The following is a 25147-nucleotide window of genomic DNA, read 5'->3' as shown; positions in this document are numbered from 1 at the left end:
ATGAAGCCTAGATGGGATGGAGAAAGACAAAAGATGAAAAGGATTACTATGAAATTACTCGGATAGTTAAGGTAGTCCTTGAACTAGGCACAGAGATAATGGCTATAGACAAGTGAAGGAACATAAGAGATACTGGAAAGTCAGTCATGTTGTAATTTAATAATTACTATTAGCCAGAAAGAGCAAGGCTAGTATCTTGCTTATCACTTACTGTAGCATGGGAAATTATTTTACCTCTGAGCTTCAGTTTTTAAATTTCAAAACTGATTGTGTAACAGTTTAAAAAGCCCTCAAAATACCTAGCTCATAATAGGAATTTCACATGTGACAGATGATACTGTTAACAAAAATAAAAATAACTTCAGTTGGGGTTATTTTTAATAACTCTGCTTCCCAAATGTGTCTGGCAAAACTGGCTTGATGAAGAGAGCCTTTGTGTGAGACTCTCCCTGCCTTTTGTTTGTTTGTTTGTTTGTTTTCCTTAGTCCAACAGCACCCTAGCTAGTAAATCCTCTGTCATCGTGCTTCTTATAGTATATAACATTTACCAGTTTATGAATCTGTCTCTGCTGCACTGGACTCCCTCAGGGCAGGGATTCTCCTATCTCTATTTAATATATTTGATGTATAGTATATTGTCAGCTGTTGACTGGATGTCGAAGTTGATGAGTTAAGAGCAAAAGGTGAACAGTAAGCTTTTGAGTTTGGTTGTGGAAAAGTTGATGACTTTGGAGTCAGACCTGAATTCACTGACATTGTTCTTAACCAAACTCAAATCCTCTGGATCATTTTGTGCTGGGTTTTGTAACCTTGGTAAGGTTTACTTAATTCCTCAGATTTTCCCAATTTGTAAAATGAGGGAAAAGAGAAACTATGGAGATGATTTTGTACAAGATTAATTTGATAATACATAATACCTGGTAATGTTGTAAGTGTTCAGTAAATAATCATATAACAGTTATGGAAGGAGTGTGATTGGTAGAAGAGGAAAATGAATTGGTTTTGAATATGTCATAGTTTGTAATGAGGACTGGAGTTGAGGAAGGAAGTCAGGGCTAGAGTAGGGACGTGGGCATTATCTCCATAGAAATGTGGAAACCATAAAATCAGTATAATTTATGTAGTTGCTGTACACTGTCGTTACTTCACATGTATGATTCAATACGACACACCTGAACTTTCTTAGAATTTTATTGTTTTTTATTTTTTTAGTCAAGTGCAGTAGTGAGAAGGGGGGAAAGAGTAGAACAAGGAAGTTCAATCTGTAACAGACTGAATAATCAAGATAACTCGCTACCTTCAGATCAGCCCTTAGACTTTTTTAAGAGTTAATCATTCTTACATGTAAGACGATTGAAATGTTGTTTCTCCTTGAAGTCTGGTATTAAAACAATTGTTGAAATACTGATAATGTCATAATTTTTAATCACCTACTTTATGTCAAGTGCTTGAACTGTACTAGATCATATACCAGATTCTTCTGCATTAAGTATAATGATTGACATTACATATTAAATACCATGCAAGGTGCTGTGTGCTACTAAAAGAGGATACTTCGGCACCTTTAGAAAATACTTCCTGCCCTATAGAATTTCCGTTTCGTTGGAAGTAACATACCCAGTTTAATTTCTGATTGTCTATGAGGAGCCTAGGTGTATTAAACATTTTCAGTAAGCTTTTTTCTCCTCAATAGCAAAAATTAGATTCTTAAGATTGAAAGACAATTAAAAATTACAGCAGACTGAGCTAGTCTTAAGGCAAGACGACCTTTTATTCAAATGAATAATCTATTATTAGAAAACCCAGGAATAAGACATTTTTACAGCTGTACCAATCCTTTGACTCAAGAATCTGTAAGAACTGTAGTTGCTTTTATTGGTTTTTGTTCTTGAGATTGTTTTCATTCTATTTTTGACTGTATCTCTTTAGGAGGCGGAGGATGGCATTATTGCTTATGATGACTGTGGGGTGAAACTGACTATTGCTTTTCAAGCCAAGGATGTGGAAGGATCTACTTCTCCTCAAATAGGAGATAAGGCAAGATAATTCTTCTCATTCGAGAGAGGGTTAAGAGTTGTCATCTTAATCATAAATCCTGCAGGATGGGTTCTTCAAATTTTATCAAGTTTTGCTGAAGTATATTTTGTGTTTAAGAGAAATACATTATTATCTTCCTATTTGAAAGCAGCTTATTAAAACAAGGCTTTGTTAATCAAAGCCTTGTTAATCTAGCTGTTTAAACATTAGATAAAACATGCTTAAAGTTGTTATTGGTAAGAAAGTTAAAACAGTTACTACTAAAACATTATCAGAGTAAAAGCACACCAAAGATTTTACATTGCTATTCATTTTTTATTTCTCATACTTACTATGTTTGGTTTTGGATAGCCCTCTAAAGAAATTAAGACTCTAAGAAATACAGACTGAAAGACAAAACTTTGATCCTTTGTGAAAAATGGGATGAGACATAAATGTTTTGGTGAAAATCAATTCCACTGGAGTAATTACAAAGGATATTTGGAATGAAAAGCATGCGCTGGGGGAGTTATAGGTCTTGTTTTCTGAGTTAAGGACATTGATGTGGAAGTGATATGGTGTTAATGAGCACCCTTAATTTTCACAGGTTGAATTTAGTATTAGTGACAAACAGAGGCCTGGACAGCAGGTTGCAACTTGTGTGCGACTTTTAGGTCGTAATTCTAACTCAAAGAGGCTCTTGGGTTATGTGGCAACTCTGAAGGATAATTTTGGATTTATTGAAACAGCCAATCATGATAAGGAAATCTTTTTCCATTACAGGTAAGGTGTGACTTTCAGGAACTTAACAGCTAGCTTACCATCCATTCTTTGCTGTTGGAATAAAAAACATTTAGTATTGATTGATTATACTTGTTGAGGCCCAGATTTCGTATTTGTAGAATTATGCCATGATATAAACTGAAGTTAATCACTGATGTCTGTATACAGAGCACGTGGCCAAAAGAAGTAGAAAGGCCTGTGCCTTCTTGTTTTATGTGTTGGTACCATAAGGTTGGCCATTTGGTGTATAATATAGTGGTTAAGAGTAGGGGGTCTGACTGGGTGTGGTGGCTCATGCCTATAATCCCAGCACTTTGGGGGCTGAGGCAGGTGGATCCCTTGATTCCAGGAGTTCGAGGCCAGCCTGGGCAACACGGTGAAACTCCATCTCTACAAAAGTACAAAATTACCTGGGTGACTGAACAAGACTCCATCCCAAAAAAAAAAAAAAAAAAAAATTAGCCTGACATGGTGGTGCATGCCTTCAGTCTCACCAACTCAGGAGGCTGATGTGGAGGACCACTTGATCCTGGGAGGCAGAGGTTGCAGTAAGCTGAGATCACACCACTCTACTCCAGCCTGGGCAACACAGTGAGACTCTCAAAAAAAAAGGGGGGGGCTCTTAGAACCAGACGGTTCAGCTTTTGAGTCCAGGCCCTGCCACTTTATACCTGTGTAATTTTTACCAAATAACTTCTTAGTATTTTAGTTTCATTATCCTGAAGTTAGGGATAATGTTACCTCTTCATGGGGATAAAGGATTAAATGAGTCAAGACATAGAAATTACTTAAAATGGTGTCTAACATAAATAAGCATGCCATGCCATGACTGTTACTGTAAAATAAAGGCTGCCTGTTACTGTTGATGTTTATGGTAATGTTTAGTTAAATGTCATTTCCTTTCTCCTTAGTGAGTTCTCTGGTGATGTTGATAGCCTGGAACTGGGGGACATGGTCGAGTATAGCTTGTCCAAAGGCAAAGGCAACAAAGTCAGTGCAGAAAAAGTGAACAAAACACACTCAGGTAATAAATTGTGACTTCTTATTCAGCCTGTGCTTTTAAGTGGGAGATAAAGGATGGAGTAGTAGAAGGAGATGAGGCCTAATTACTCTACATCAGTCATTCTCATGTGCGATTCCCTAGAACAGCAGCATCACCTGGTTGCTTGTTAGAAATATACATTCTCTGACCCTGTCCCATACCTACTGAAACTCTGTGGGTGGGCATTCTGTTTTAATAAGTCCTTTAGGTGATTCTGATATACACTGAAGTTTGAGAAGGACTGGCCTAGATATTTTAGGTAATTTGCTTTATATTTTCAATTCATTGTCTTTTAAAAAGAAACCCCAAGATATCCAGCTGTGGGTAGTGGATGCCTGTAGTCACAGTTACTTGGGAAGCTGAGGTGAGAGGGTCGCCTCTGCTGGTAGGTTGAGACTGCAGTGAGCCATGATTCTACCACTGCCCTCCAACCTGGGTGATGGAGCAAGACTGTCTCAAAAAACCAAAAATAACGTCATGGTACGTATACATCTCCATGGAGTAGGGAAGAGAAGCATTTCCCTAGAAGACTGTTTTGAAGAAGAATGAATCTAAATGTGAAAAATAATGGGAAGTGAAGAAAATGAATTGTAATTTAGAATCTCTGACTTTAAAAGACCTGCAGCTTATTTCTGGCTCTCATCTAAACTCTTAAGTGTGTGTTATGTTTTAGACACTGGGGAGACAGCAGTGAAGAAATCAGATACATCCCTGCATTCATTGACCTTATTTTTTGGTGGAACTGGGGGCAAACAGTCCCAGTTGGGGCAGACGAGGAGTAAAATAGTGTATATGATGTTTAGAAAGACAGTAATACATGTAATAAGGATGAATCAGGACAGTATATAAGTATTGGGATTTGCATTTTGGAGACCAGGAAAGGCTTCTTAAAAAGTGACATATGGTCACCTGGAAAAAGTAAGAGATCAAGGCATGTTTTATTTATGAATACTTCTTAATTCCTTAAACAATTTTATTTAAACAATTCTATTTAGGAAAAGCAGGCATTTTGGTAGTTTAGAAGTATTTAAAGTCCTGCAGCTGTTCTGAAAAATAGAACTTGGCTTTGGGTTCCCTACCCCATTTGAATAGCAGGCAGCCAAGCTACCCTGTTAACATCTGTGTTATTTGTTGCTTACTTGTCTTTCTGTACAGTAGAGATGAAATAAAATTGAAAGATACACATGCCTTTGTTTTGCAGTGAATGGCATTACTGAGGAAGCTGATCCCACTATTTACTCTGGCAAAGTAATTCGCCCCCTGAGGAGTGTTGATCCAACACAGACTGAGTACCAAGGAATGATTGAGATTGTGGAGGAGGGTAAGGACCATCACTATCAGGCTGTTAGAAATTTGCCGTAACTTCAGATGAGCATCTATAAAGTGTTAAAATACCGTGCTCATTGCAGTTGTTTTTAGGTTAAAACTGAATTAAGGAAAAGTGACCTCTCTCATGCTTGCTTATTTTTATACCCTTTGAAAATGAGGTCAGTCTGGATTTAAGTAGTGAAAATATGACTGCTTTGTGAGCACATGACTGATACATGAGCAGCTATGAGTTATATTGAGATAGACCTAAGAACAAAATCTGATACCAAAACATTTAATGTTGAGTGTATGATAATCAAATATTCAGTTCCTTCACTAGTATTTAAATCGGTAACCATTCAGTTCTGTATTTTTGCTTCCTGTAAAAGTTTACTGTCCCCCCGTGCTCCCCCCGCCCCCGTCAGACTACACATATGTGCATAGTCTGTTTCTTAATAGCTAGAGTTATTTGAGGATCCTATTTCTTGTCTCTAGGTCAGGGTTCCTTTCATTCTCTACTTTCTTGTTTTTTCTCCCTGCTATCTTCAAGAATTTCCAGAGTTCAGTGCAACTGTTCCTCCAACAGTCACCATCAGAAAGACCAACTTTGTGTAATCTGTATGCATAAAATAAATACACGATAGCAATAGGAGAGAACTCTGTAGATTAGGATAGCAGAGTGATTAGGATAGCAGAGTTACATGATGGTGGAGTAGATGAGAAGGCTTGAGTATTCCAACCAAAGATGATGGCTTGGTTTACAAAGAAAATAAAGTCCTTGCATCATCTAAGAGTCAGCGAACATAAAGTGGTGAATAGCAGGTATTTGGGAGAAGGAAATGAACCTTGATAACCTATTCCTTTACCACATGGGATTCTTAGAATTTCTGTTTTACGTAAAACCACTATTCCCCCACCTCTAAATACGAATTTTTAAACAAATGCCATGACATCACACCCCTGAAAAGGCCATGGGAGTATGGACTACTACTTTAACTCATCATACGATATCAAATTGCCTTTCCACCTCTTCCTAACATGCTGCTTTTACTTCCTTTTGCATCGCCACTTCCCAGTCCACTCATTCTTCAGCACTGGCTGTGGGATATAGTCCAAAGCAAGGGTTTTGTTTAGGCATCTCTAAGCCTGGGACTAGACAGATTACATTTTCCCACTTGGTAAGCACTAGCTCTTTTATTCAGGAACACAACTGTAACTTATACTAAGACTTCTAAAGTTGGGCAGACGTAGATCTGGACACTGTTCTAGCATTATAATCTTGGACAAATAACTTAAATCTTTACTAGCTCAGTTTCTTCATCTTTAAAATGGTAATGCCTTCAGCCTTAGAAGGTTCTATAAAGTATGAATCAGTATGTGCATCGTAAGTGGTAATTATTGATATTGCGTGAGGTCAGACCAGCTTCCTCTAATCACTCTTCCTCATGACTTGATCTCTTCGGATTATCTCCTCAAAGTTTTCTGGTTCTTGTATTTAAAATAAAAAGTCAGCTGGGGCCAAGAGTAGGGGCTCACACCTGTAATCCCAGCACTTTGGGAAGGCAAGGCAGGCAGATCACCTGAAGGTCAGGAGTTCGAGACCAGCCTGTCCAACATGGTGAAACCCCGTCTCCACTAAAAATACAAAAATTAGCCAGGTATGGTGGTGGGTGCCTATAATCCCAGCTACTTTGGAGGCTGAGGCAGGAGAATCCCTTGAACCTGGGAGGCAGAAGTTGCAGTGAGCTGAATCATGCCACTGAACTCCAGCCTGGGCAGCAGAGCATGACTCTGTCTCAAAAAAAAAAAAGGCCAGGTGTGGTGGCTCACACCTGTAAACCCAACACTTTGGGATGCCAAGGCGGGCAGATCACTTGAGCCCAGGAATTTGAGACCAGCCTGGGCAACATGGCAAAAACCTGTCTCTACAAAAAATACAAAAATTAGTCATGGTGCGTGCCTGTAGTCCCAGTGACTCAGGAGCTGAGGTGGGAGGCTCACCTGAGCCCAGGAAATCAAGGCTGCAGTGAGCCATGATCGCCACTGCACTCCAGTCTGGGCGGCAGAGCGAGTACATTTGCCTGGATGCTGAATTGTTAGGCAGCTGAATTCTTTGGCATAGTTTTTAACTGTAGCCTGCACTGGGCTCCAAGCAACTTTATACTGTAGGGCAGGGCTCAGCATATATGGTGGCCTTGTTTTGTGATCACAGCCACAACCATTTGTTTACATATTGTTTTTCATTGCTTTCTCACTACAACAACAGAGTTGGTTAGACAGGATGACTTGCAAACCTAAAATATATACTATTTGGCCCTTTAGGAAAATGGTTTTGATCTCTGATCTGGAAAAGGAACCTGTGAGGGAACCAGAATTGGAACAAAAAAAAGGAGATGGGGTGTCAGGTTTATCTAAATTGTTTTTTCCTATGCCTGCCTAGTTGTTTACTGGCCGATTGAGTATGGGACAAAAATATTTTTGGCTGGTTGGCTCATATTGTGAACTTGGGAAGAAGATAGTCCTGTGAATATTATTAGCAACCCATAGTGCTTAAAATTTAGGTAATGGGATTGTAAATGACAGGTTTTTGTTTGTTTAATTTATAAATGCAGTTTAAAATTGTTCAGCTAATAAAGTATTGATGAGCTGTGACATTCTCATTTGGTTCCATGGTAGTAGTTAACATTTGGAATTTCATTTAAGCTTTAAGGTGAAACTTCTGAGTACTAAAAAATATATATATATATTTTTTAGGTAACATAACACATTTTTAGCAACTATATAAACTTTCTAGGATCATCAGCAGAGGACTGTTGTGAAAGACTAGCTTTTAAACTTTGTATCTGTTTTACAGGCGATATGAAAGGTGAGGTCTATCCATTTGGCATCGTTGGGATGGCCAACAAAGGGGATTGCCTGCAGAAAGGGGAGAGCGTCAAGTTCCAATTGTGTGTCCTGGGCCAGAATGCACAAACTATGGCTTACAACATCACACCCCTGCGTAGGGCCACAGTGGAATGTGTGAAAGATCAGGTAAATGCCAGCATCTCTGTATCTGAATTTGATCCTTCTATGAGTTGGTAACCAGAACCCTCAAATTTTTTCAGCCAAGGGGAAATCATCAACATTAATTTGGTTTTTTTTTCTACTTTACCTTTTTTCAGTCATTTGAGGTAGCTTAGTAAAAACAAAACTACACAAAGAAAAAAGTGACTATATTAGCAATGAGAAAGTAAGATTGGTATTGGTAACTAATATTACGCAATGAGGAAAATAAGTTTGGGGTGAGATTTCCAGAATAGAAGGACTATATGGTTTTGTACACTTTTGCTTAGAGCTTCTTTTGCATATCACACAGACACAGAAACCGTGTTCAAAAGTGCTTAAAAAATAAGCTTAGGGCAAATAAACTTAGTCTTACTACTGAGATCTCAGGGAAATCTGAGTCCTCATAATGTTTTTCCTCATCAGTACAGAGAATAACAACATTTTGTATGGCTGCTTCATATACTGCTATAACCCAGCTTAATTCTAGAGGGGATCCAAACAATATATATGTTGAAGTAACAGCTTCCTGATGAGTTTGCTTAAATCAAAAAGCTTAGTTCATAATGTATGAAGGAACAAGGCAACTTTTATTTGGTTCAAGTTTGTGATACAGTGAATGACACTTTCAAAGATACATTTCTTCCCTGACAGGTTTTGCCACAGGCAGCTGGACTGGAGTATCAACATTAATATCATGTTTTATACATCCTTTTAGATGGGGGCAGGCATTGTGCTTCACTCAGAGTGAGGTGTGGCATGTCCTCTCTTTTTTACCTACTTTTTTTTTTTTTTTTTTTCTTCTTCCCAGTTTGGCTTCATTAACTATGAAGTAGGAGATAGCAAGAAGCTGTTTTCCATGTGAAAGAAGTTCAGGATGGCATTGAGCTACAGGCAGGAGATGAGGTGGAGTTCTCAGTGATTCTTAATCAGCGCACTGGCAAGTGCAGCGCCTGTAATGTTTGGCGAGTCTGGTGAGTTTTGTTGTTGTGGTTTGATTAGTAACTACCCTGGAGTGTCTCAACTTCTGTAGTCTCTGTTTTATCACATTTCTTTACTTTCCATGCCTTGTTTTTTCCCCTTTTTTGCCACTTTTTATTTACTTCCTACTTTTAGACTAATACAAAAGGATTGTGTAGTACATGTTTTTTTAAATTTTTGCCAAATTCCTTTCCTTCCATTAAGTCATTTCTAGGTTATATGCTACTTAAAATTCTAATACTTTAGCCATCCTGATTCATAATGCCACTTTGCTTCCCTGCCACCCAGAGACACATTCTCACAGTCTGACTCTGTTACCCAGGCTGTAGTGCAGTGGCACTATCACAACTCATTGCAGCCTCGACCCCCTGGGCCTAAGCAATTCTCCCACATCAGCTTCCTGAGTAGCTGGAACTACAAGCGTGCGCCACCACACCCGGCCAATTTTATTTTTTGTGGAGATATGGTCCCACTATTTTGCCCAGGCTGGTCTTAAACTTCTGGGCTCAACTGTTCCTCCTGCCCTGTCCTCTCAAAGCACTAGGATTACAGGTGTTAGCTACCACATCTGCTACCTTGTTTTTTATGCATCTGTGGAACGGGTCATTCTGGTTGCATTCAAGTCTAGGGTCTGCAAATGATTCCTTCCATTCCTATTAAGCTGGAACCTTGAGTTGGGGATAATAATACATAAACAAACTTGTCTATCTTGTCTTTCTAGCTAGGTAGATGAGGGAAGAGTCCCGTCATTAAAAGTGAGTCATTTGGGCAGTTAGGTGGAAAACACACTCCTTTGCAAGTGCTTGCTGTCTGCCCACCAAGTGTGGTTTCTTCTCGTCTTTTGACTTCATTATAGTGAGGGCCCCAAGGCTGTTGCAGCTCCTCGACCTGATCGGTTGGTCAATCGCTTGAAGAACATCACTCTGGATGATGCTAGTGCTCCTCGCCTAATGGTTCTTCGTCAGCCAAGGGGACCAGATAACTCAATGGTATGAGGGCATACAAGGCTTGGGGGAGGCCAACTGATAGATCTACGTACAATATGTGGTCTTATTTAAACAATAGGTCAGGAAATGAAGCAGGGAGACTTTCATATTGCTTATAACTAGTTAGGACTTTTTACACATTGGTTCAGCCCGTAACCCTAATGGTTGCTTACAGTAAGAAGCACATTTCTTGATGCTTTGAAGATAGTTTAGGTAATGGGTCAGGAGGGCTTACTGTGAATTTTCTCCTCTAGAAAAGAATTAGTAGTACATAAGATGATTAAAAATAACGCTTTTGTAGTTTCATTTCGGAATAGTGAATGTACCGTGATTGTTGTGCACTCAAATCATTAACTGCAGGGTTTTTTTTCCCCCCCACAGGGGTTTGGTGCAGAAAGAAAGATCCGTCAAGCTGGTGTCATTGACTAACCACATCCACAAAGCACATCATTAATCCACTATGATCAAGTTGGGGGGAATCTGGTGAAGGGTTCTGAATATCTCCTTCTTCATCCCTCCCGAAATCTGAAATACTTATTCTATTGAGCTATTACACCAGTTTTAACACCTTCCTCGTGTTATGTTTAAAAAAATAAATAAATTTAAGGAAACCATTTTAAAATAATGCACAGTTGCAGCCTGGAAAACTTAAGGTGGCGCCTTATAGTATCAATTTTAGGAGCTTTATTTGGTGCATTTAACGCAACTGGTAATTGCAAAATCCACTTCGCCTGTGTTAAGTGAAAAATATAGACTGTTACCTTGTTGGCCCTATGAAATTCTGCACTTTTCATTATATACTCTACCTTCATTAATTACTTCTGGCAAGATGTTCTGCCTTAGCACTCAGTTGCATTCTTTTCTTTTCTTCCTGTTCATTATGCTTTAATTCTGAGGACCATATGAGGGTAGAATATATTATCTTTTAAAATTACAAAGATTTGTATAGGCAAACCATTTCTTAAAGTTGATGGCCAAATTTTAAAATGTTATTTTCATATCATTTATAATCTTGTCACAATCCACTTAAAGAAGTTTGGTTATATTTCAGTGAAAATTATCTTACAGAGTAGGTTTTTTTTCGTGGGTTGGGGGGTAACTTTACTACAATTAGTAAGTATGGTGCAGAATTTCATGCAAATGAGGAGTGCCAGCAGTGTGATAATTTAAACATATTTAAACAAAAACAAAAAAAAAATGAATGCACAAACTTGCTGCTGCTTAGATCACTGCAGCTTCTAGGACCCGGTTTCTTTTACTGATTTAAAACAAAACAAAAAAATAAAAATAAAAAAGTTGTGCCTGAAATGAATCTTGTTTTTTTAATAAGTAGCCGCCTGGTTACTGTGTCCTGTAAAATACAGACACTTGACCCTTGGTGTAGCTTCTGTTCAACTTTATATCACGGGAATGGATGGGTCTGATTTCTTGGCCCTCTTCTTGAATTGGCCATATACAGGGTCCCTGGCCAGTGGACTGAAGGCTTTGTCTAAGATGACAAGGGTCAGCTCAGGGGATGTGGGGGAGGGCGGTTTTATCTTCCCCCTTGTCGTTTGAGGTTTTGATCTCTGGGTAAAGAGGCCGTTTATCTTTGTAAACACAAAACATTTTTGCTTTCTCCAGTTTTCTGTTAATGGCGAAAGAATGGAAGCGAATAAAGTTTTACTGATTTTTGAGACACTAGCACCTAGCGCTTTCATTATTGAAACGTCCTGTGTGGGAGGGGCGGGTCTGGGTGCGGCCTGCCGCATGACTCCTGGTTCGGAGGCCCACGTGGCCGGGGCGGGGACACAGGCGCCTGGGGCGCGGACTGATTACGTAGCGGGCGGGGCCGGAAGTGCCGCTCCCTGGTGGGGGCTGTTCATGGCGGTTCCGGGGTCTCCAACAATTTTCCCGGCTGTGGTCCTAAATCTGTCCAAAGCAGAGGCAGTGGAGCTTGAGGTAAGTTTCTCGCATGCATAGTGTTTGGCTTTGGGCTGTGGAATGTTCAGGCGTTTCACTGATGCCAGAAATCGAGCAGAATCTACCAGCTGGAGACAAAGGCCTTGGGCGGGGGTCCTTCCATTTGGTGCTCCGTGTGGAGATATTTGGAGACAGAAGGGAGAATGGGAAGGAGTTGCAGCCTGGAGGCTTCCCGCTAGAGCTGAGAAGCCTTCGGGGAGTAATAGGAAGGGGGATTTCCATTGCTTAGGCGAGGGCGGGGCCCAAGGACTGTTGAAAATAGCCAAGGGTGGGGTTGCTAGAAAACTGTACTCCAGAAATGTGAGGCCGATATTGGTCCGGTGTTTTTGCGTTCCCGAGTCACTTTTTAAGAACCAAATGGAAGGTCACGCTAGGGTTTTCATTTCCATTGATTATAGAAAGCTTTAAAGTACTTGAGATGTGGTGCTCGCCAATTAACCCTGATACTGGTTTCCAACAGGTTCTTGCTGGTGTGAAATGACTGAGTACAAACTGGTGGTGGTTGGAGCAGGTGGTGTTGGGAAAAGCGCACTGACAATCCAGCTAATCCAGAACCACTTTGTAGATGAATATGATCCCACCATAGAGGTGAGGCCAAGTGGTAGCTCGCTGACCTGACCCTGTCTCTCACTTGTCAGATCGTCTTTACCCATATTCTTTATTAAAGGAATAAGAGGAGAGAAAGTAAAAGTTATTTGGGGTACTACATTCAGTTATGCAATAAGCTTAACGTGTTTATATAGAACAGTTCATTTTTATTAGCTGCTGAAGTTTCTAAAACGTCCAGTTTTTAACAGTTCTGTAAACTTGCAAACTCAGTGTTGAGTTCATTCATGAGTTTCTTCATATATGACAGCTCTGTTACATGAGAAACACAGGCCATAGTAGCGAGACTGTATGGGAGATAATAGGATGGTGATAAAGGATTCAGAGATCTGAGTGTTCTTCAATATTAATTTATTAGCTAGTTGAAGCAGCTGAGACCAGATGATTGGAGTAGCAAGAACTTGAGATTTTTAGTCTTTATGCCTAGGATTTTGGTCCCTGTTTGCAGTTTGTTTAGTTGTGTGATACTGAGCAAATGAATCTCTCTCAACCTAATTTTCCTCATGTATTATATTACCATAAATTTGTCCTGCCTACCACACAGGGATGTTATGGAAAGTTAATATATTTAAGTTATTTGTGAATGGTAAAGTACTATGTAATAGTACTTAGAGATTCTATTGTATTGTGAGGGTTCATGCTACAGATTGTCTTCAGTAAGTGGCATCTAAGGCTCTTTAAGTAAAGGGTTTTGCCGGAAGCAGTGGCTCACGCCTGTAATCCCAGCACTTTGGGAGGCGGAGGCGGGCAGATCACGATGTCAGGAGTTCAAGACCAGCCTGATCAACATGGTGAAACCCCATCTCTACTAAAAATACAAAAATTAGCTGGGTGTGGTGGCACGCACCTGTAATCTCAGCTACTCAGGAGGCTGAGGCAGGAGAATTGCTTGAACCGGAGGCAGAGGGTGCAGTGAGCCGAGATCACGCCACAGCCCTTCAGCCTGGGTGGCACAGGGAGACTCCGTCTCAAAAAATAAATGAATAAATAAATAGATAAATAAACGGTTTTGTAATTTTGTTCAGTTTAGAAATGCCTAACTTTAGAGATTATTTTAATCAACACCTGGCCTCCCTACCATCTGGCTACTAGTGTTTAATGGATGCAAACTAACTATAAAAAAATTGGTTGCTAACCCTTGGCAAAATCTTTATTTCCAGCTTAACAGCTTTAATATTTTACATGAAATGTTTAATATATTAATTAAATATTTTTAAATGTTTGATTTATTGAGCAATTTATATAAGTAAAATTCATAAATTTTATGTCTAGATCCCAGTGCTTTTTGTGTTTTTATATAGTCATGTAGCTACCACCCAGATAACCGTATAGAGCACTTCCAGTACTCCAGAGACTTCTCCAAGTGTGATGACATTAAAATACAAGTAAAAGGCCTGTTGCCATAAAACCAAAATGGAAGTTTTTTTTTTATATGATCTATGCGTGTCTGTCTTCCTGAGAAATTAATCATAACTATACCTTGTTTGGAACCTTTAAGAATTTGATTCAGGAATATTTCCCAAAGGTACATCTGTCATGAGAAAAAAAATACTTGGTGTTATAACCTTCTCTGAAACAAAAGGTATTTATTTAGTCATAAACACAAATGATGTATATAGGGCAGGTTATAATTGGTGAAGGTATGTTTAGATTTCTTAAAGTAAAATAAACAGCACAAATAAAACAGTCCAGTTCATAACTTAGTGAAATACACTAGATACCTAATCTGTAGCCTCCTGGCTGCAGTAGAGTTGTCATTTGAGTTACTGTGTTTTTTTAATCTTTTCCAGGAACAGAGTGACCATATTTATTTTCTGCAGGCATATAGAATTTGGTGGGTTTTCTTTTACATAGGGTGACATTGGATACATTTTGTTTGTGATTATATATTAGCAATTTGAGGGACAAACCAGATAGGCAGAAATGGGCTTGAATAATTAGAGGCTTATTTGACCTTGACAATAGCATTGCATTCCCTGTGGTTTTTAATAAAAATTGAACCTCCCTCCCTCCCTTACTCTCCACACCCGCAGGATTCTTACAGAAAACAGGTGGTTATAGATGGTGAAACCTGTTTGTTGGACATACTGGATACAGCTGGACAAGAAGAGTACAGTGCCATGAGAGATCAATACATGAGGACAGGCGAAGGCTTCCTCTGTGTATTTGCCATCAATAATAGCAAGTCATTTGCGGATATTAACCTCTACAGGTACTAGGAGCATTGTTTTCTCTGAAAGGATGATCTTTGTGTTCTGAAGCTTTATGGGGAAATGAGGTTAACACACTAGGGAAGATAGAGCTTTTTAATTACAGGAAGAGTTGGTTTTAGGTTGTTTGACATTGAGAATCTAGGGTAATTACTGAAAGTTAATACTGGAATTTATTTTGCATAATATACTGTTACTATAATGTTTGATAATACATGAGTGAAGCTTGCTACTGGGAACTCGGAACCAGAGTTGTTGTAATTAGAGATCACAAAGGAATTTCAGAGAGGAGCACATCTCCAAGAAACATCTTTCAGTACGTATGTAATGGAAAAGATGGGCCAGGCACAGTGGCTCACACCTGGAATGTCAGTGCTCTGGGATGCCAAGGCGGGAGGATCACTTTGAGCCCAGGAGTTGGAGACCAGCCTGGGCAACAGAGCAAGACCCTTTCTCTACAAAAATAAAAATAAAAAAATTAGTCACACATGGTGGCAGCTACTCGGGAGGCAGAGGTTGGAGGATCACGTGAGCTCAGGAGGTCGAGGCATGCTCATTCCACTGCACTGCTGCGCTCCAGCCTAATCAACAGAGCAAGATTCTGTCTCCATAAAAAATTAAAAATAAAAAACAAAATGATAGGAAAAAGCAAATAGGGAGTACATAAAGATGAAAACAAAGCAAAGGAACGTAAAGATAGACTTTGTCCATAGAACCATAAAGTTTCAAAGCTAGATTGGACCATAAAAATTCTAGTACAATATTCTTATTTTGCAGAATCAGAAAGAGTTCAGAAGGTGGTTTGTTAGGTTTTGGAGTCAGGAGTGTTGTTAGTAGCAGAGCCAGGACCAAAAACCCAAAGCTCCTTTTTCTTAGCACAGTGTTCTTAAACAAAGTAATATAATGGTTAAGACTAGGAATTCTACCTGGATTGAAACCTAGTTCTATTTAAATAATAATACCTACCTCATAGAGTTGTTGTGAAGATTACAGTTTTAATAAATATGCAAATCACTCAGAATAGTGCCTGGCACACAGTAAATGCAACTTAAGTGTTCTGCCTAAAGACTTGAGTCTTGGCTTATTTTCTGTCCATGTGAAGATGTCTGCTCTCAAAAGCAGATTGGTCCAAAACTGAATTCAAGTGTTCTTTTCCTAACCTGTTGTACTTCCCATTTTTATTGTCTAAAAGTAATATCAGTACTTAATAAAATGCCCACACTTGGTGGCATGCATCTAATAAATGTTTGTTGAATTTCTAGAAGTCATTTCTTTCTTACAAGGAATTTGTTCATTTTTCTATATGCCTTACCTCAAACCAAAGAGTATTTAAAACATCTTATGAAAATGCATATAGTAGAGCAAGATAAAATTAATGAAAAATAGGCTTAAGTGAGACAAAAAAAAATAAGGGTAAAGGAAATAAAACAAATTTAGGAATGAGCATATTGTGTGATTGTGCATGAAGCTCCAAAGACTTTCTAAAGGTGGACTACGATTTGGTCACTGTCGTGAAAAGGAAAGTAGCCAACTGAAAGATTCGGTATCTGTATGCTGAAAGCAGTTAAGTTGCTCAGAAGAAGCAGAATTATACTGCTACTAGAAGGAAATTTTCCCATGGATCCTCAAAGGGACTTGTTTAATGTAAAAATCAGTAGTAACCTAACAGTGACATGGTCCAGGTACTTTAGGCTGTCTTATCCCTTAATGTAGGCTACTGCCATCAAGCACAGTTTTGCAAGCAGCCAATGGAGTGTAGTTCAGATACATGATCTTGTGGGTAATCCAGAGGTAGAGTTTAGAACAGTACTGTACAGTATGTAGTTATTTACAGTTAATTAAGATTAAATAAAATTTAAAAATTAGTTCCTTGACCACCAAATGTTCAATAGCTACTAGTGGCTACCATGTTGAACAGTACAGATATAGACCATTTCCATCATCACATAAAGTACTGTTGGATTGTGTTGGTCAAGACAATCTAAAGCAATAGTTTCCCACGTGTGGTGTGTCTTACATGTCATTGAAGGGGGCGCTGTCAGGAGTTCTAGATGCTTCAGCCTCCCTTTACTAAGAGCAGTTCTTAGTTTTCTGTTGTATAGCTTGGGCTTCCAGATACAATGTTTTGTTTTAGTTTTTCTTTTTTTTTTTTTTTTTGAGACTGAGTTTCGCTCTTGTTGCCCAAGCTGGAGTACAATGGTGCGATCTCGGCTCACTGCAACCTCCGCCTCCCGGGTTTGAGAGATTCTCCTGCCTCAGCTTCCCAAGTAGCTGGAATTACAGGCGTCCACCACCATGCCAGGCCAATTTTTTTTTTTTTTTTTTTTTTTTAGTAGAGATGGGGTTTCACCATGTTGGCTGGACTGGTTTCAAACTCCTGACCTCAGGTGATCCACTCACCTCGGCCTCCCAGAGTGCTGGGATTACAGGTGTGAGCCACTGTCCCCAGCCTGTTTTATTTTTTTTGTGGTGGAGTCTCCCTCTGTTGCCCAAGCCGGAGTGCGGTGACATCACACTCTCAGGGCTCAACCTCTCAGGGATCTAGGGATCCTCCCACCTCAGCTTCCCGAATAGCTGGAACCACAGGCACATGTGCCACCATGCCCAGCTAATTTTTGTATTTTTTGTAGAAGCAAGGTTTTACCATGTTACCCAGGCTGGTCTCAGACTCCTAGGTCAAGTGGTCCTCCCACCTCAATCTCCCAGAGTGCTAAGACTATAGGTGGGAGTCACCATGCCCAGATTCATCTATAATTTGTTTGAAGAAAATGTTTGAGCACCACCCATCTTGAAAAGTGATAGATTGCCTTCCATTAAATACTGTCATGCCTAGTTATTTAGCAGCAGTGAGCTTCATTTTTTATACTTTAGACCTTAATCTAAGGAGTGATTTCTAGTTGCCAATTAAATCCAGAGCCAAGTTCTTTGGAGAATCCAGGAGTCTAACTAGGGCATCTGTCAGGATAAAATACCCATCCACTCCCAGTAGAAGGTGAGCTTGTACTTATGGCTTCCTGATGGCTGTTGCATCAAGTCTAAAGCAGTCTCCTTGATATACAACATCTTCTGTAAGTGGTAGAAAAAAGCAAAAATACTAGAAGTTAATAGGGCTACATAAAATTTGCTAGTTTCTTTGCCCTGGCCATTTATTCCTTCCTGAAATCTTGTCTTTCTTTCTCTTGCTCTCTCTTTCTCTCTTTCCTTTTTTTTTTTCTTTTCTTTTCTTTCTTCCCTTTCTTTTCTTTTTTCCTGCTGCCCAGACTGGAGTGCAGTGGAACAATTATGGCTCACTGCAGCCTCGATCTTTCTGGGCCCAGGTGATCCTCCCACCTCAGTCTCCCAATTAGCTGGGACTACAGGCATGCGCCGCCACACCCAGCTATAATATATGTGTGTGTGTGTGTGTGTGTGTATGTGTATATATATATATGTACTTTTTTATTTTCTTTGGCAGGTGGGGATGGAGTCTCACTCTGTCGCCCAGGCTAGAGTGTAGTGGCATGATCTTGGCTCGCTGCAATCTTCACCTCCCGGGTTCAAGCGAGTCTCCTGCCTCAGCTTCCCAAGTAGCTGGGATTACAGGTGCCTGCCACCACACCTGGCTAATTTTTGTATTTTTAGTAGAGATGGTGTTTCACTATATTGGCCAGACTGGTCTTGAACTCCTGACCTTGTGATCCGCCCACCTCAGCCTCCCAAAGTGCTGGGATTACAGGTGTGAGCCACCGCACCCGGCCCAATTTTTATATTTTTTATAGAGACCAGGTTTTGCTATGTTGCCCAGGCTAATCTCAGAACTCCTGGGTTCTAGCAATCTGCCCTTCTCAGCCTCCCAAAGTGCTGAGATTACAGGCATGAGCCACTGCACCCAGCCTAATCTTGTTTTTCTTATGTTCTGATAATATATTCCCGTTTTTAGGGAGCAGATTAAGCGAGTAAAAGACTCGGATGATGTACCTATGGTGCTAGTGGGAAACAAGTGTGATTTGCCAACAAGGACAGTTGATACAAAGCAAGCCCACGAACTGGCCAAGAGTTACGGGATTCCATTCATTGAAACCTCAGCCAAGACCAGACAGGTATGGTACAGCTTTCAGCATTTGTGTAACAGTTTGCTCTAGGCGAGAGAACATCAGTTGATTAACTCTGGTAGAGATGTGATCCATGTTCATATTCTTTGTTGTTATGCATTTTTTTCTTTTTTCTTTTTTAGGCAGAGTCTCACTCTGTCTTCTAAGCTGGAGTGCAGTGGTGCAATCTCAGCTCACTGCAGCCTCCATCTCTTGGATTCAAGTGATTCTCCTGCCTCAGCCTCCCAAGTAGCTGGGACTACAGGCGCATCATCATGCCCGGCTAATTTTTGTGCTTTTAGTAGAGACGAAGTTTTACCATGTTGCCCAGGCTGGTCTCGAACTCATGGCCTCAATTGATCCTCCCACCGGGACCTCCCAAAGTGCTGGGATTACAGGCGTGAGCCACCATGCCCAGACTGTTGTTAGGCATTTTTAATAGTGTTCTTTTTTTAATCGCTTGTTTAAACCCAAAATGAATGTATTAATAGTCTATTATGGCATGTTTACTCCTGCATTAACATCCACAAATATTTCTTCTGAAGATCCTTGACTAAAAATATTTATAAACATTAGTTATTTCTCTGTCAAAACCAGCCCCTGTTTAGGGCTTAATTAAGTCTCCTGAATGGAGTCTTTAGTTTAATGTAGTTTTGTTCTGTATGTCTCACATTACCTTTTTCCTTTGCCTGAATGTTTATTTGGCAAAATGTGCCATTTTTCTATCAGCCTGTTCATGTGATTCAATAGGAATGTGAAATTTAGTGTTCTCTTCCTTAAATCACCATATTTTATTTTATCAGCTGTTCATTATGTAATTGGAATCTTATGTTCCCATAAAGAGATACAAATGCAAGAGAGCTTACAATTTGGATTGTGTCCGTTGAGTTAGCTCTCTCATTTTTTTTCATTTTTTCCTTTTATAGGGTGTTGAAGATGCTTTTTACACACTGGTAAGAGAAATACGCCAGTACCGAATGAAAAAACTCAACAGCAGTGATGATGGGACTCAGGGTTGTATGGGATTGCCATGTGTGGTGATGTAACAAGGTGAGCATAGGGTTTCTTGGCATAATTATAAATCTTAGTATTTAGTATTGGTCAATTTTTGGAGGAGTGTTAGTGTTATCGTCTATATGTTGTTTGAGTTTCTGCCTATTCTTTTCTGCATATTTTCCATATGGCACCCTTTCTGAAAGTACTGAGGTCTAAAGTATTTAAAACATTTGATTATTCTACAGGTATCTTTATATTTTTGCTAACATTAGAAATTATAAGACTTTATTTATGAAATGTAGGCATACCCTATTCCTGGCAATGACCAGGAATTTGAAGGATCACTACTTTGAAACTAGATAATAATGACATGGTTTGTGTTCTTTGTTTACAGATACTTTTAAAGTTCTATCAGAAAAGAGCCACTTTCAAGGTAGGACAAGTTTGGAAATGTATTCTCATTCCTGTTAATTTCGTATACTTGTTTTTCTTATACTCTGAATGTGTCACTTATACAAATTCTGTTTTTATTTCAGCTGCACTGACACCCTGGTCCTGACTTCCCTGGAGGAGAAGTATTCCTGTTGCTATCTTCAGTCTCACAGAGAAGCTCCTGCTACTTCCCCAGCTCTCAGTAGTTTAGTACAGTACTCTCTATTTGAGAAGTTCTCAGAATAACTACCTCCTCACTTGGCTGTCTGACCAGAGAAATGCACCTCTTGTTACTCCCTGTTATTTTTCTGCCCTGGGTTCTTCCACAGCACAAATACACCTCTGCCAGCCCAGGTTTTTCATCCGAAAAGCAGTTCATGTCTGAAACAGAGAACCAAACCACAAACGTGAAATTCTGTTGAAAACAGTGTCTTGAGCTCTAAAGTAGCAACTGCTGGTGATTTTTTTTTTCTTTTTACTGTTGAACTTAGAACTATGCTAATTTTTGGAGAAATGTCATAAATTACTGTTTTGCCAAGAATATAGTTATTATTGCTGTTTGGTTTGTTTATAATGTTTTCGGCTGTATTCTCTAAACTGGCATCTGCTCTAGATTCATAAATACAAAAATGAATACTGAATTTTGAGTCTATCCTAGTCTTCACAACTTTGACGTAATTAAATCCAACTTTCACAGTGAAGTGCCTTTTTCCTAGAAGTGGTTTGTAGACTTCCTTTATAATATTTCAATGGAATAGATGTCTCAAAAATCCTTATGCATGAAATGAATGTCTGAGATACTTCTGTGACTTATCTACCGTTGAGGGAAAGCTATATCTATTTGAGAGCAGATGCCATTTTGTACATGTATGAAGTTGGTTTTCCAGAGGCCTGTTTTGGGGCTTTCCCAGGAGAAAGATGAAACTGAAAGCATATGAATAATTTCACTTAATTTTTACCTAATCTCCACTTTTTTTGTAGGTTACTACCTATACAATGTATGTAATTTGTTTCCTCTAGCTTACTGATAAACCTGCTATTCAATGAACTTCCATTTGTATTCAAATTTGGGTCATACCAGAAAGCTCTACATTTGCAGGTGTTCAAATATTGTAGAACTTTGGTGCATTGTTATTTAATAGCTGTGATCAGTGATTTTCAAACCTCAAATATAGTATATTAACAAATTACATTTTCACTGTATATCATGGTATCTTAATGATGTATATAATTGCCCTCAATCCCCTTCTCACCCCATCTTCTACAGCTTCCCCCACAGCAGGAGGGGCTTGATTATTTCAGTTGAGTAAAGCATGGTGCTAATGGACCAGGGTCACAGTTTCAAAACTTGAACAATCCAGTTAGCATCACAGAGAAAGAAATTCTTCTACATTTGCTCATTGCACCATTAACTCCAACTAGTACTTTTGCTGGGTGCCTGTAGTTAGCCCTGCAAGGAAAGAAGGGATCAGTTAGCACAAACCCTTTACCATGACTGGAAAACTCAGTATCACGTATTTAAACCTTTTTTTTTCTTTTAACCTTGTAGAAACTCTAAATTAAGCCATTATTCTCATTTGAGAATGAGGATGTCTCAGCTGAAAAATGTTTTAAATTTTCTTTACTCATAATGTTCTTTGAAGAGTTTAAAACAAGATGTTGATTAAGCTGATGAGTTTGCTCAAAACAGGAAGTTGAAATTGTTGAGACAGGAATGGAAAATATAATTAATTGATAGTTTTAAGGATTTGGAGGCTTGGCATTTTCATTTGCAGATAATCCTGGTAATTCTCATGAAAAACAGACTTGGATAACTTTTGATAAAAGACTAATTCCAAAATGGCCACTTTGTTCCTGTCTTTAATATCTAAATACTTACTGAGGTCCTCCATCTTCTATATTAGGAATTTTCATTTATTAAGCAAATGTCATATTATCTTGAAATTCAGAAAAGAAGAAACATATACTGTGCCCAGAGTATAATGAACCTGGAGAGTTGTACTCCTTACTGCTAATTCTGGGAGCTTCCACAGTACTATCATCATTTGTAAACAGAAATTTTGCTTTTCTGTTTCTGCTCCTTCTGGAGCGGTGTTACTCTGTAATTTTCCTGAGACTTATCACCTCAGTAGTGTCTTGTGACTGGCAGTGTGATTCTTTTTCTTAAAAATCTATTAAATTTGATGTCAAATTAGGGAGAAAGATACTCATCTTGGGCTCCTGTGCCAATTGCCCTTGTATGTATGTACTTACAGTTTTCTCAAGTGTGTTCTAAACACAGAAGTTTCTAAATGGGGCCAAAATTCAGACTTGAGTATGTTCTTTGAATAGCTTCTTAAGAAGTTACAATTAGCTGGGCATGGTAGCCCATGTCTGTAGTCCTAGCTACTTGAGAGGCTGAGGCAGTAGAATCACTTGAACCCAGGAGGTGGAGGTTACAGTGAGCGGAGATCATGCCACCACACTCCAGCCTGGGTGACAGAGTGAGACTTGTCTCCAAAAAAAAAAAAAAATTACACCTAGGTGTGAATTTTGGCACAAAGGAGTGACAAACTATAGTTAAAAGCTGAATAACTTCAGTGTGATGTAAAACGTGGTTTTTAGGCTATGTTCGTGATTGCTGAAAATAATTCTAGTTTACCTCAAAATCCTTCTCTTTCCCCAGATTAAGTGCCTGGCCAGCTGTCATAAGTTACATATTCCTTTTGGTTTTTTTAAAGGTTACATGTTCAAGAGTGAAAATAAGATGTTCTGTCTAAAGGCTACCATGCCTGGGCTGTAAATGAACCTGTTAAATGCTGTGTTTGCTCCAACAGCTTACTATAGAACGTTACTTAATACAATATCATACTTACTGCAATTTTCACTATAGGAGTGTAATAGGTAAAATTAATCTCTATTTTAGTGGGCCCATGTTTAGTCTTTCACCATCCTTTAAACTGCTGTGAATTTTTTTGTCATGACTTGAAGGCAAGGATAGAGAAACACTTTAGAGATATCTGGAGTTTTTTCCCATTCCAGAACTTGTGAGCATAATCATATTTGCTTTATATTTATAGTCATGAACTCCTAAGCTGGCAGCTACAACCAAGAACCAAAAAATGGTGCATTCTGCTTCTTGTAATTCATCTCTGCTAATAAATTATAAGAAGCAAGGAAAATTAGGGAAAATACTTTATTTGGATGGTTTCTGTAAACAAGGGACTATAATTCTTGTACATTATTTTTCATCTTTGCTGTTTCTTTGAGCAGTCTAATGTGCCACACAATTATCTAAGGTATTTGTTTTCTATAAGAATTGTTTTAAAAGTATTCTTGTTACCAGAGTAGTTGTATTATATTTCAAAATGTAAGATGATTTTTAAAAGCCTGAGTACTGACCTAAGATGGAATTGTATGATGAACTCTACTCTGGAGGGAGGGGAAGATGTCCGTGGAAGTTGTAAGACTTCTATTTTTTTGTGCCATCAAATACAGGTAAAAATAATTGTGCAATTCTGCTGTTTAAACAGGAACTATTGGCCTCCTTGGCCCTAAATGGAAGGGCTGATATTTTAAGTTGATTATTTTATTGTAAATGAATCCAACCTAATTCTTTTTAATTTGGTTGAATGTTTTTCTTCTTAAATGATGTTTAAAAAATAAAAACTGGAAGTTCTTGGCTTAGTCGTAATTCTTATATTCACTGAAGCACTGATACTAATTTCAAACTTTTGGATATGACATTTGGAAGTGTTGGAATATCTGAGTTCCTTGTTTCATCGTAATATAAAATATATCAAAGACTGCTTTAAAGTATTACCCTGCGGATGATTCATAACTATTTGTCAAATTTGCATACATTAAGATGCCATTGGAGCTCTTTTGTCTCGTTTTTGCATTACTGCACAATCTAGCAATCTTGGTATAGGTGGAGGAAGATTGATGCTAGGGGCTGGAGAACTTGAGGCCCAATATAATTTTACTACGCTGGCCCAGTTTCTTCACTTACAAAATAGGAGAGTTGAATTAGGATATATCAGATTTCCCAACCTTAAGGAGATTTTAAAAAGAATAATATCAAATCTAGGCATTTTCAACTAACACTGGAATGCTGTAATTTTGGAGACCTTGGTTTACTCTACGAAAGACTTATCACAATTTTTCTTCTTCACTTTTTTTTCTTAAAAAGGAGGCAGGGCATCAGAGAAATGCAAATCAAAACCACAATGAGATACCATCTCACACCAGTTAGAACGGCAATCATTAAAAAATCAGGAAACAACAGTTGTTGGAGAGGATGTGGAGAAATAGGAACACTTTTACACTGTTGGTGGTTCAACCATTATGGAAAACAGTATGGCAATTCCTCAAGGATCTAGAACTAGATGTACCATATGACCCAGCCATCCCAATACTGGGTATATACCCAAAGGATTATAAATTATTCTACAAAGACACATGCACACGTATGTTTATTGCAGCACTATTCACAATAGCAAAGACTTGGAATCAACCCAAATGTCCATCTGTGACAGACTGGATTAAGAAAATGTGGCACATATACACCATGGAATACTATGCAGCCATAAAAAAGGATGAGTTTGCGTCCTTTGTAGGGACATGGATGCAGCTGGAAACCATCATTCTTAGCAAACTATCACAAGAAGAGAAAACCAAACACCGCATGTTCTCACTCATAGGTGGGAACTGAACAATGAGATCACTTGG

General features: G+C 38.9%; 2 protein-coding genes across 2 annotated transcripts in view; both read left to right on the top strand.

Annotated features, from left to right (window-relative positions):
• Positions 1 to 11844, top strand: part of CSDE1 (cold shock domain containing E1) — a 40588-nt gene extending 28744 nt beyond the window's left edge. Inside the window, 9 exon segments of the mRNA XM_017869785.1 lie at positions 1930 to 2037; positions 2624 to 2799; positions 3711 to 3823; positions 5043 to 5162; positions 8004 to 8182; positions 9006 to 9045; positions 9048 to 9168; positions 10032 to 10164; positions 10543 to 11844. Coding sequence (XP_017725274.1) covers positions 1930 to 2037; positions 2624 to 2799; positions 3711 to 3823; positions 5043 to 5162; positions 8004 to 8182; positions 9006 to 9045; positions 9048 to 9168; positions 10032 to 10164; positions 10543 to 10590 — 1038 coding nt within the window. The 3' untranslated portion in view covers positions 10591 to 11844.
• NRAS (NRAS proto-oncogene, GTPase) lies at positions 11391 to 24106 on the top strand. Its single transcript, XM_017869786.1, has 7 exons — positions 11391 to 12102; positions 12584 to 12711; positions 14763 to 14941; positions 18859 to 19018; positions 19936 to 20059; positions 20400 to 20438; positions 20542 to 24106. The coding sequence occupies exons 2-5, from the start codon at positions 12601 to 12603 to the stop codon at positions 20053 to 20055; spliced, it is 570 nt and encodes a 189-aa protein (XP_017725275.1). The 5' UTR covers positions 11391 to 12102; positions 12584 to 12600; the 3' UTR covers positions 20056 to 20059; positions 20400 to 20438; positions 20542 to 24106.
• The last annotated feature ends 1041 nt before the right edge of the window (positions 24107 to 25147 follow it).

This window comes from Rhinopithecus bieti, unplaced genomic scaffold (assembly GCF_001698545.2).
Source record: "Rhinopithecus bieti isolate Rb0 unplaced genomic scaffold, ASM169854v2 scaffold_3040, whole genome shotgun sequence".
Taxonomy (NCBI): domain Eukaryota; kingdom Metazoa; phylum Chordata; class Mammalia; order Primates; family Cercopithecidae; genus Rhinopithecus; species Rhinopithecus bieti.
This window is presented reverse-complemented; position numbering and strand designations above follow the sequence as displayed.

Excerpts from the sequence above, each read along its gene's own strand:
- NRAS (XM_017869786.1), top strand. The coding sequence starts at position 12,601 with ATGACTGAGTACAAACTGGTGGTGGTTGGAGCAGGTGGTGTTGGGAAA. Across the intron at positions 14,942-18,858 it reads GCGGATATTAACCTCTACAG|GGAGCAGATTAAGCGAGTAA; the intron begins GTACTAGGAGCA and ends TCCCGTTTTTAG. Across the intron at positions 19,019-19,935 it reads CCTCAGCCAAGACCAGACAG|GGTGTTGAAGATGCTTTTTA; the intron begins GTATGGTACAGC and ends TTCCTTTTATAG.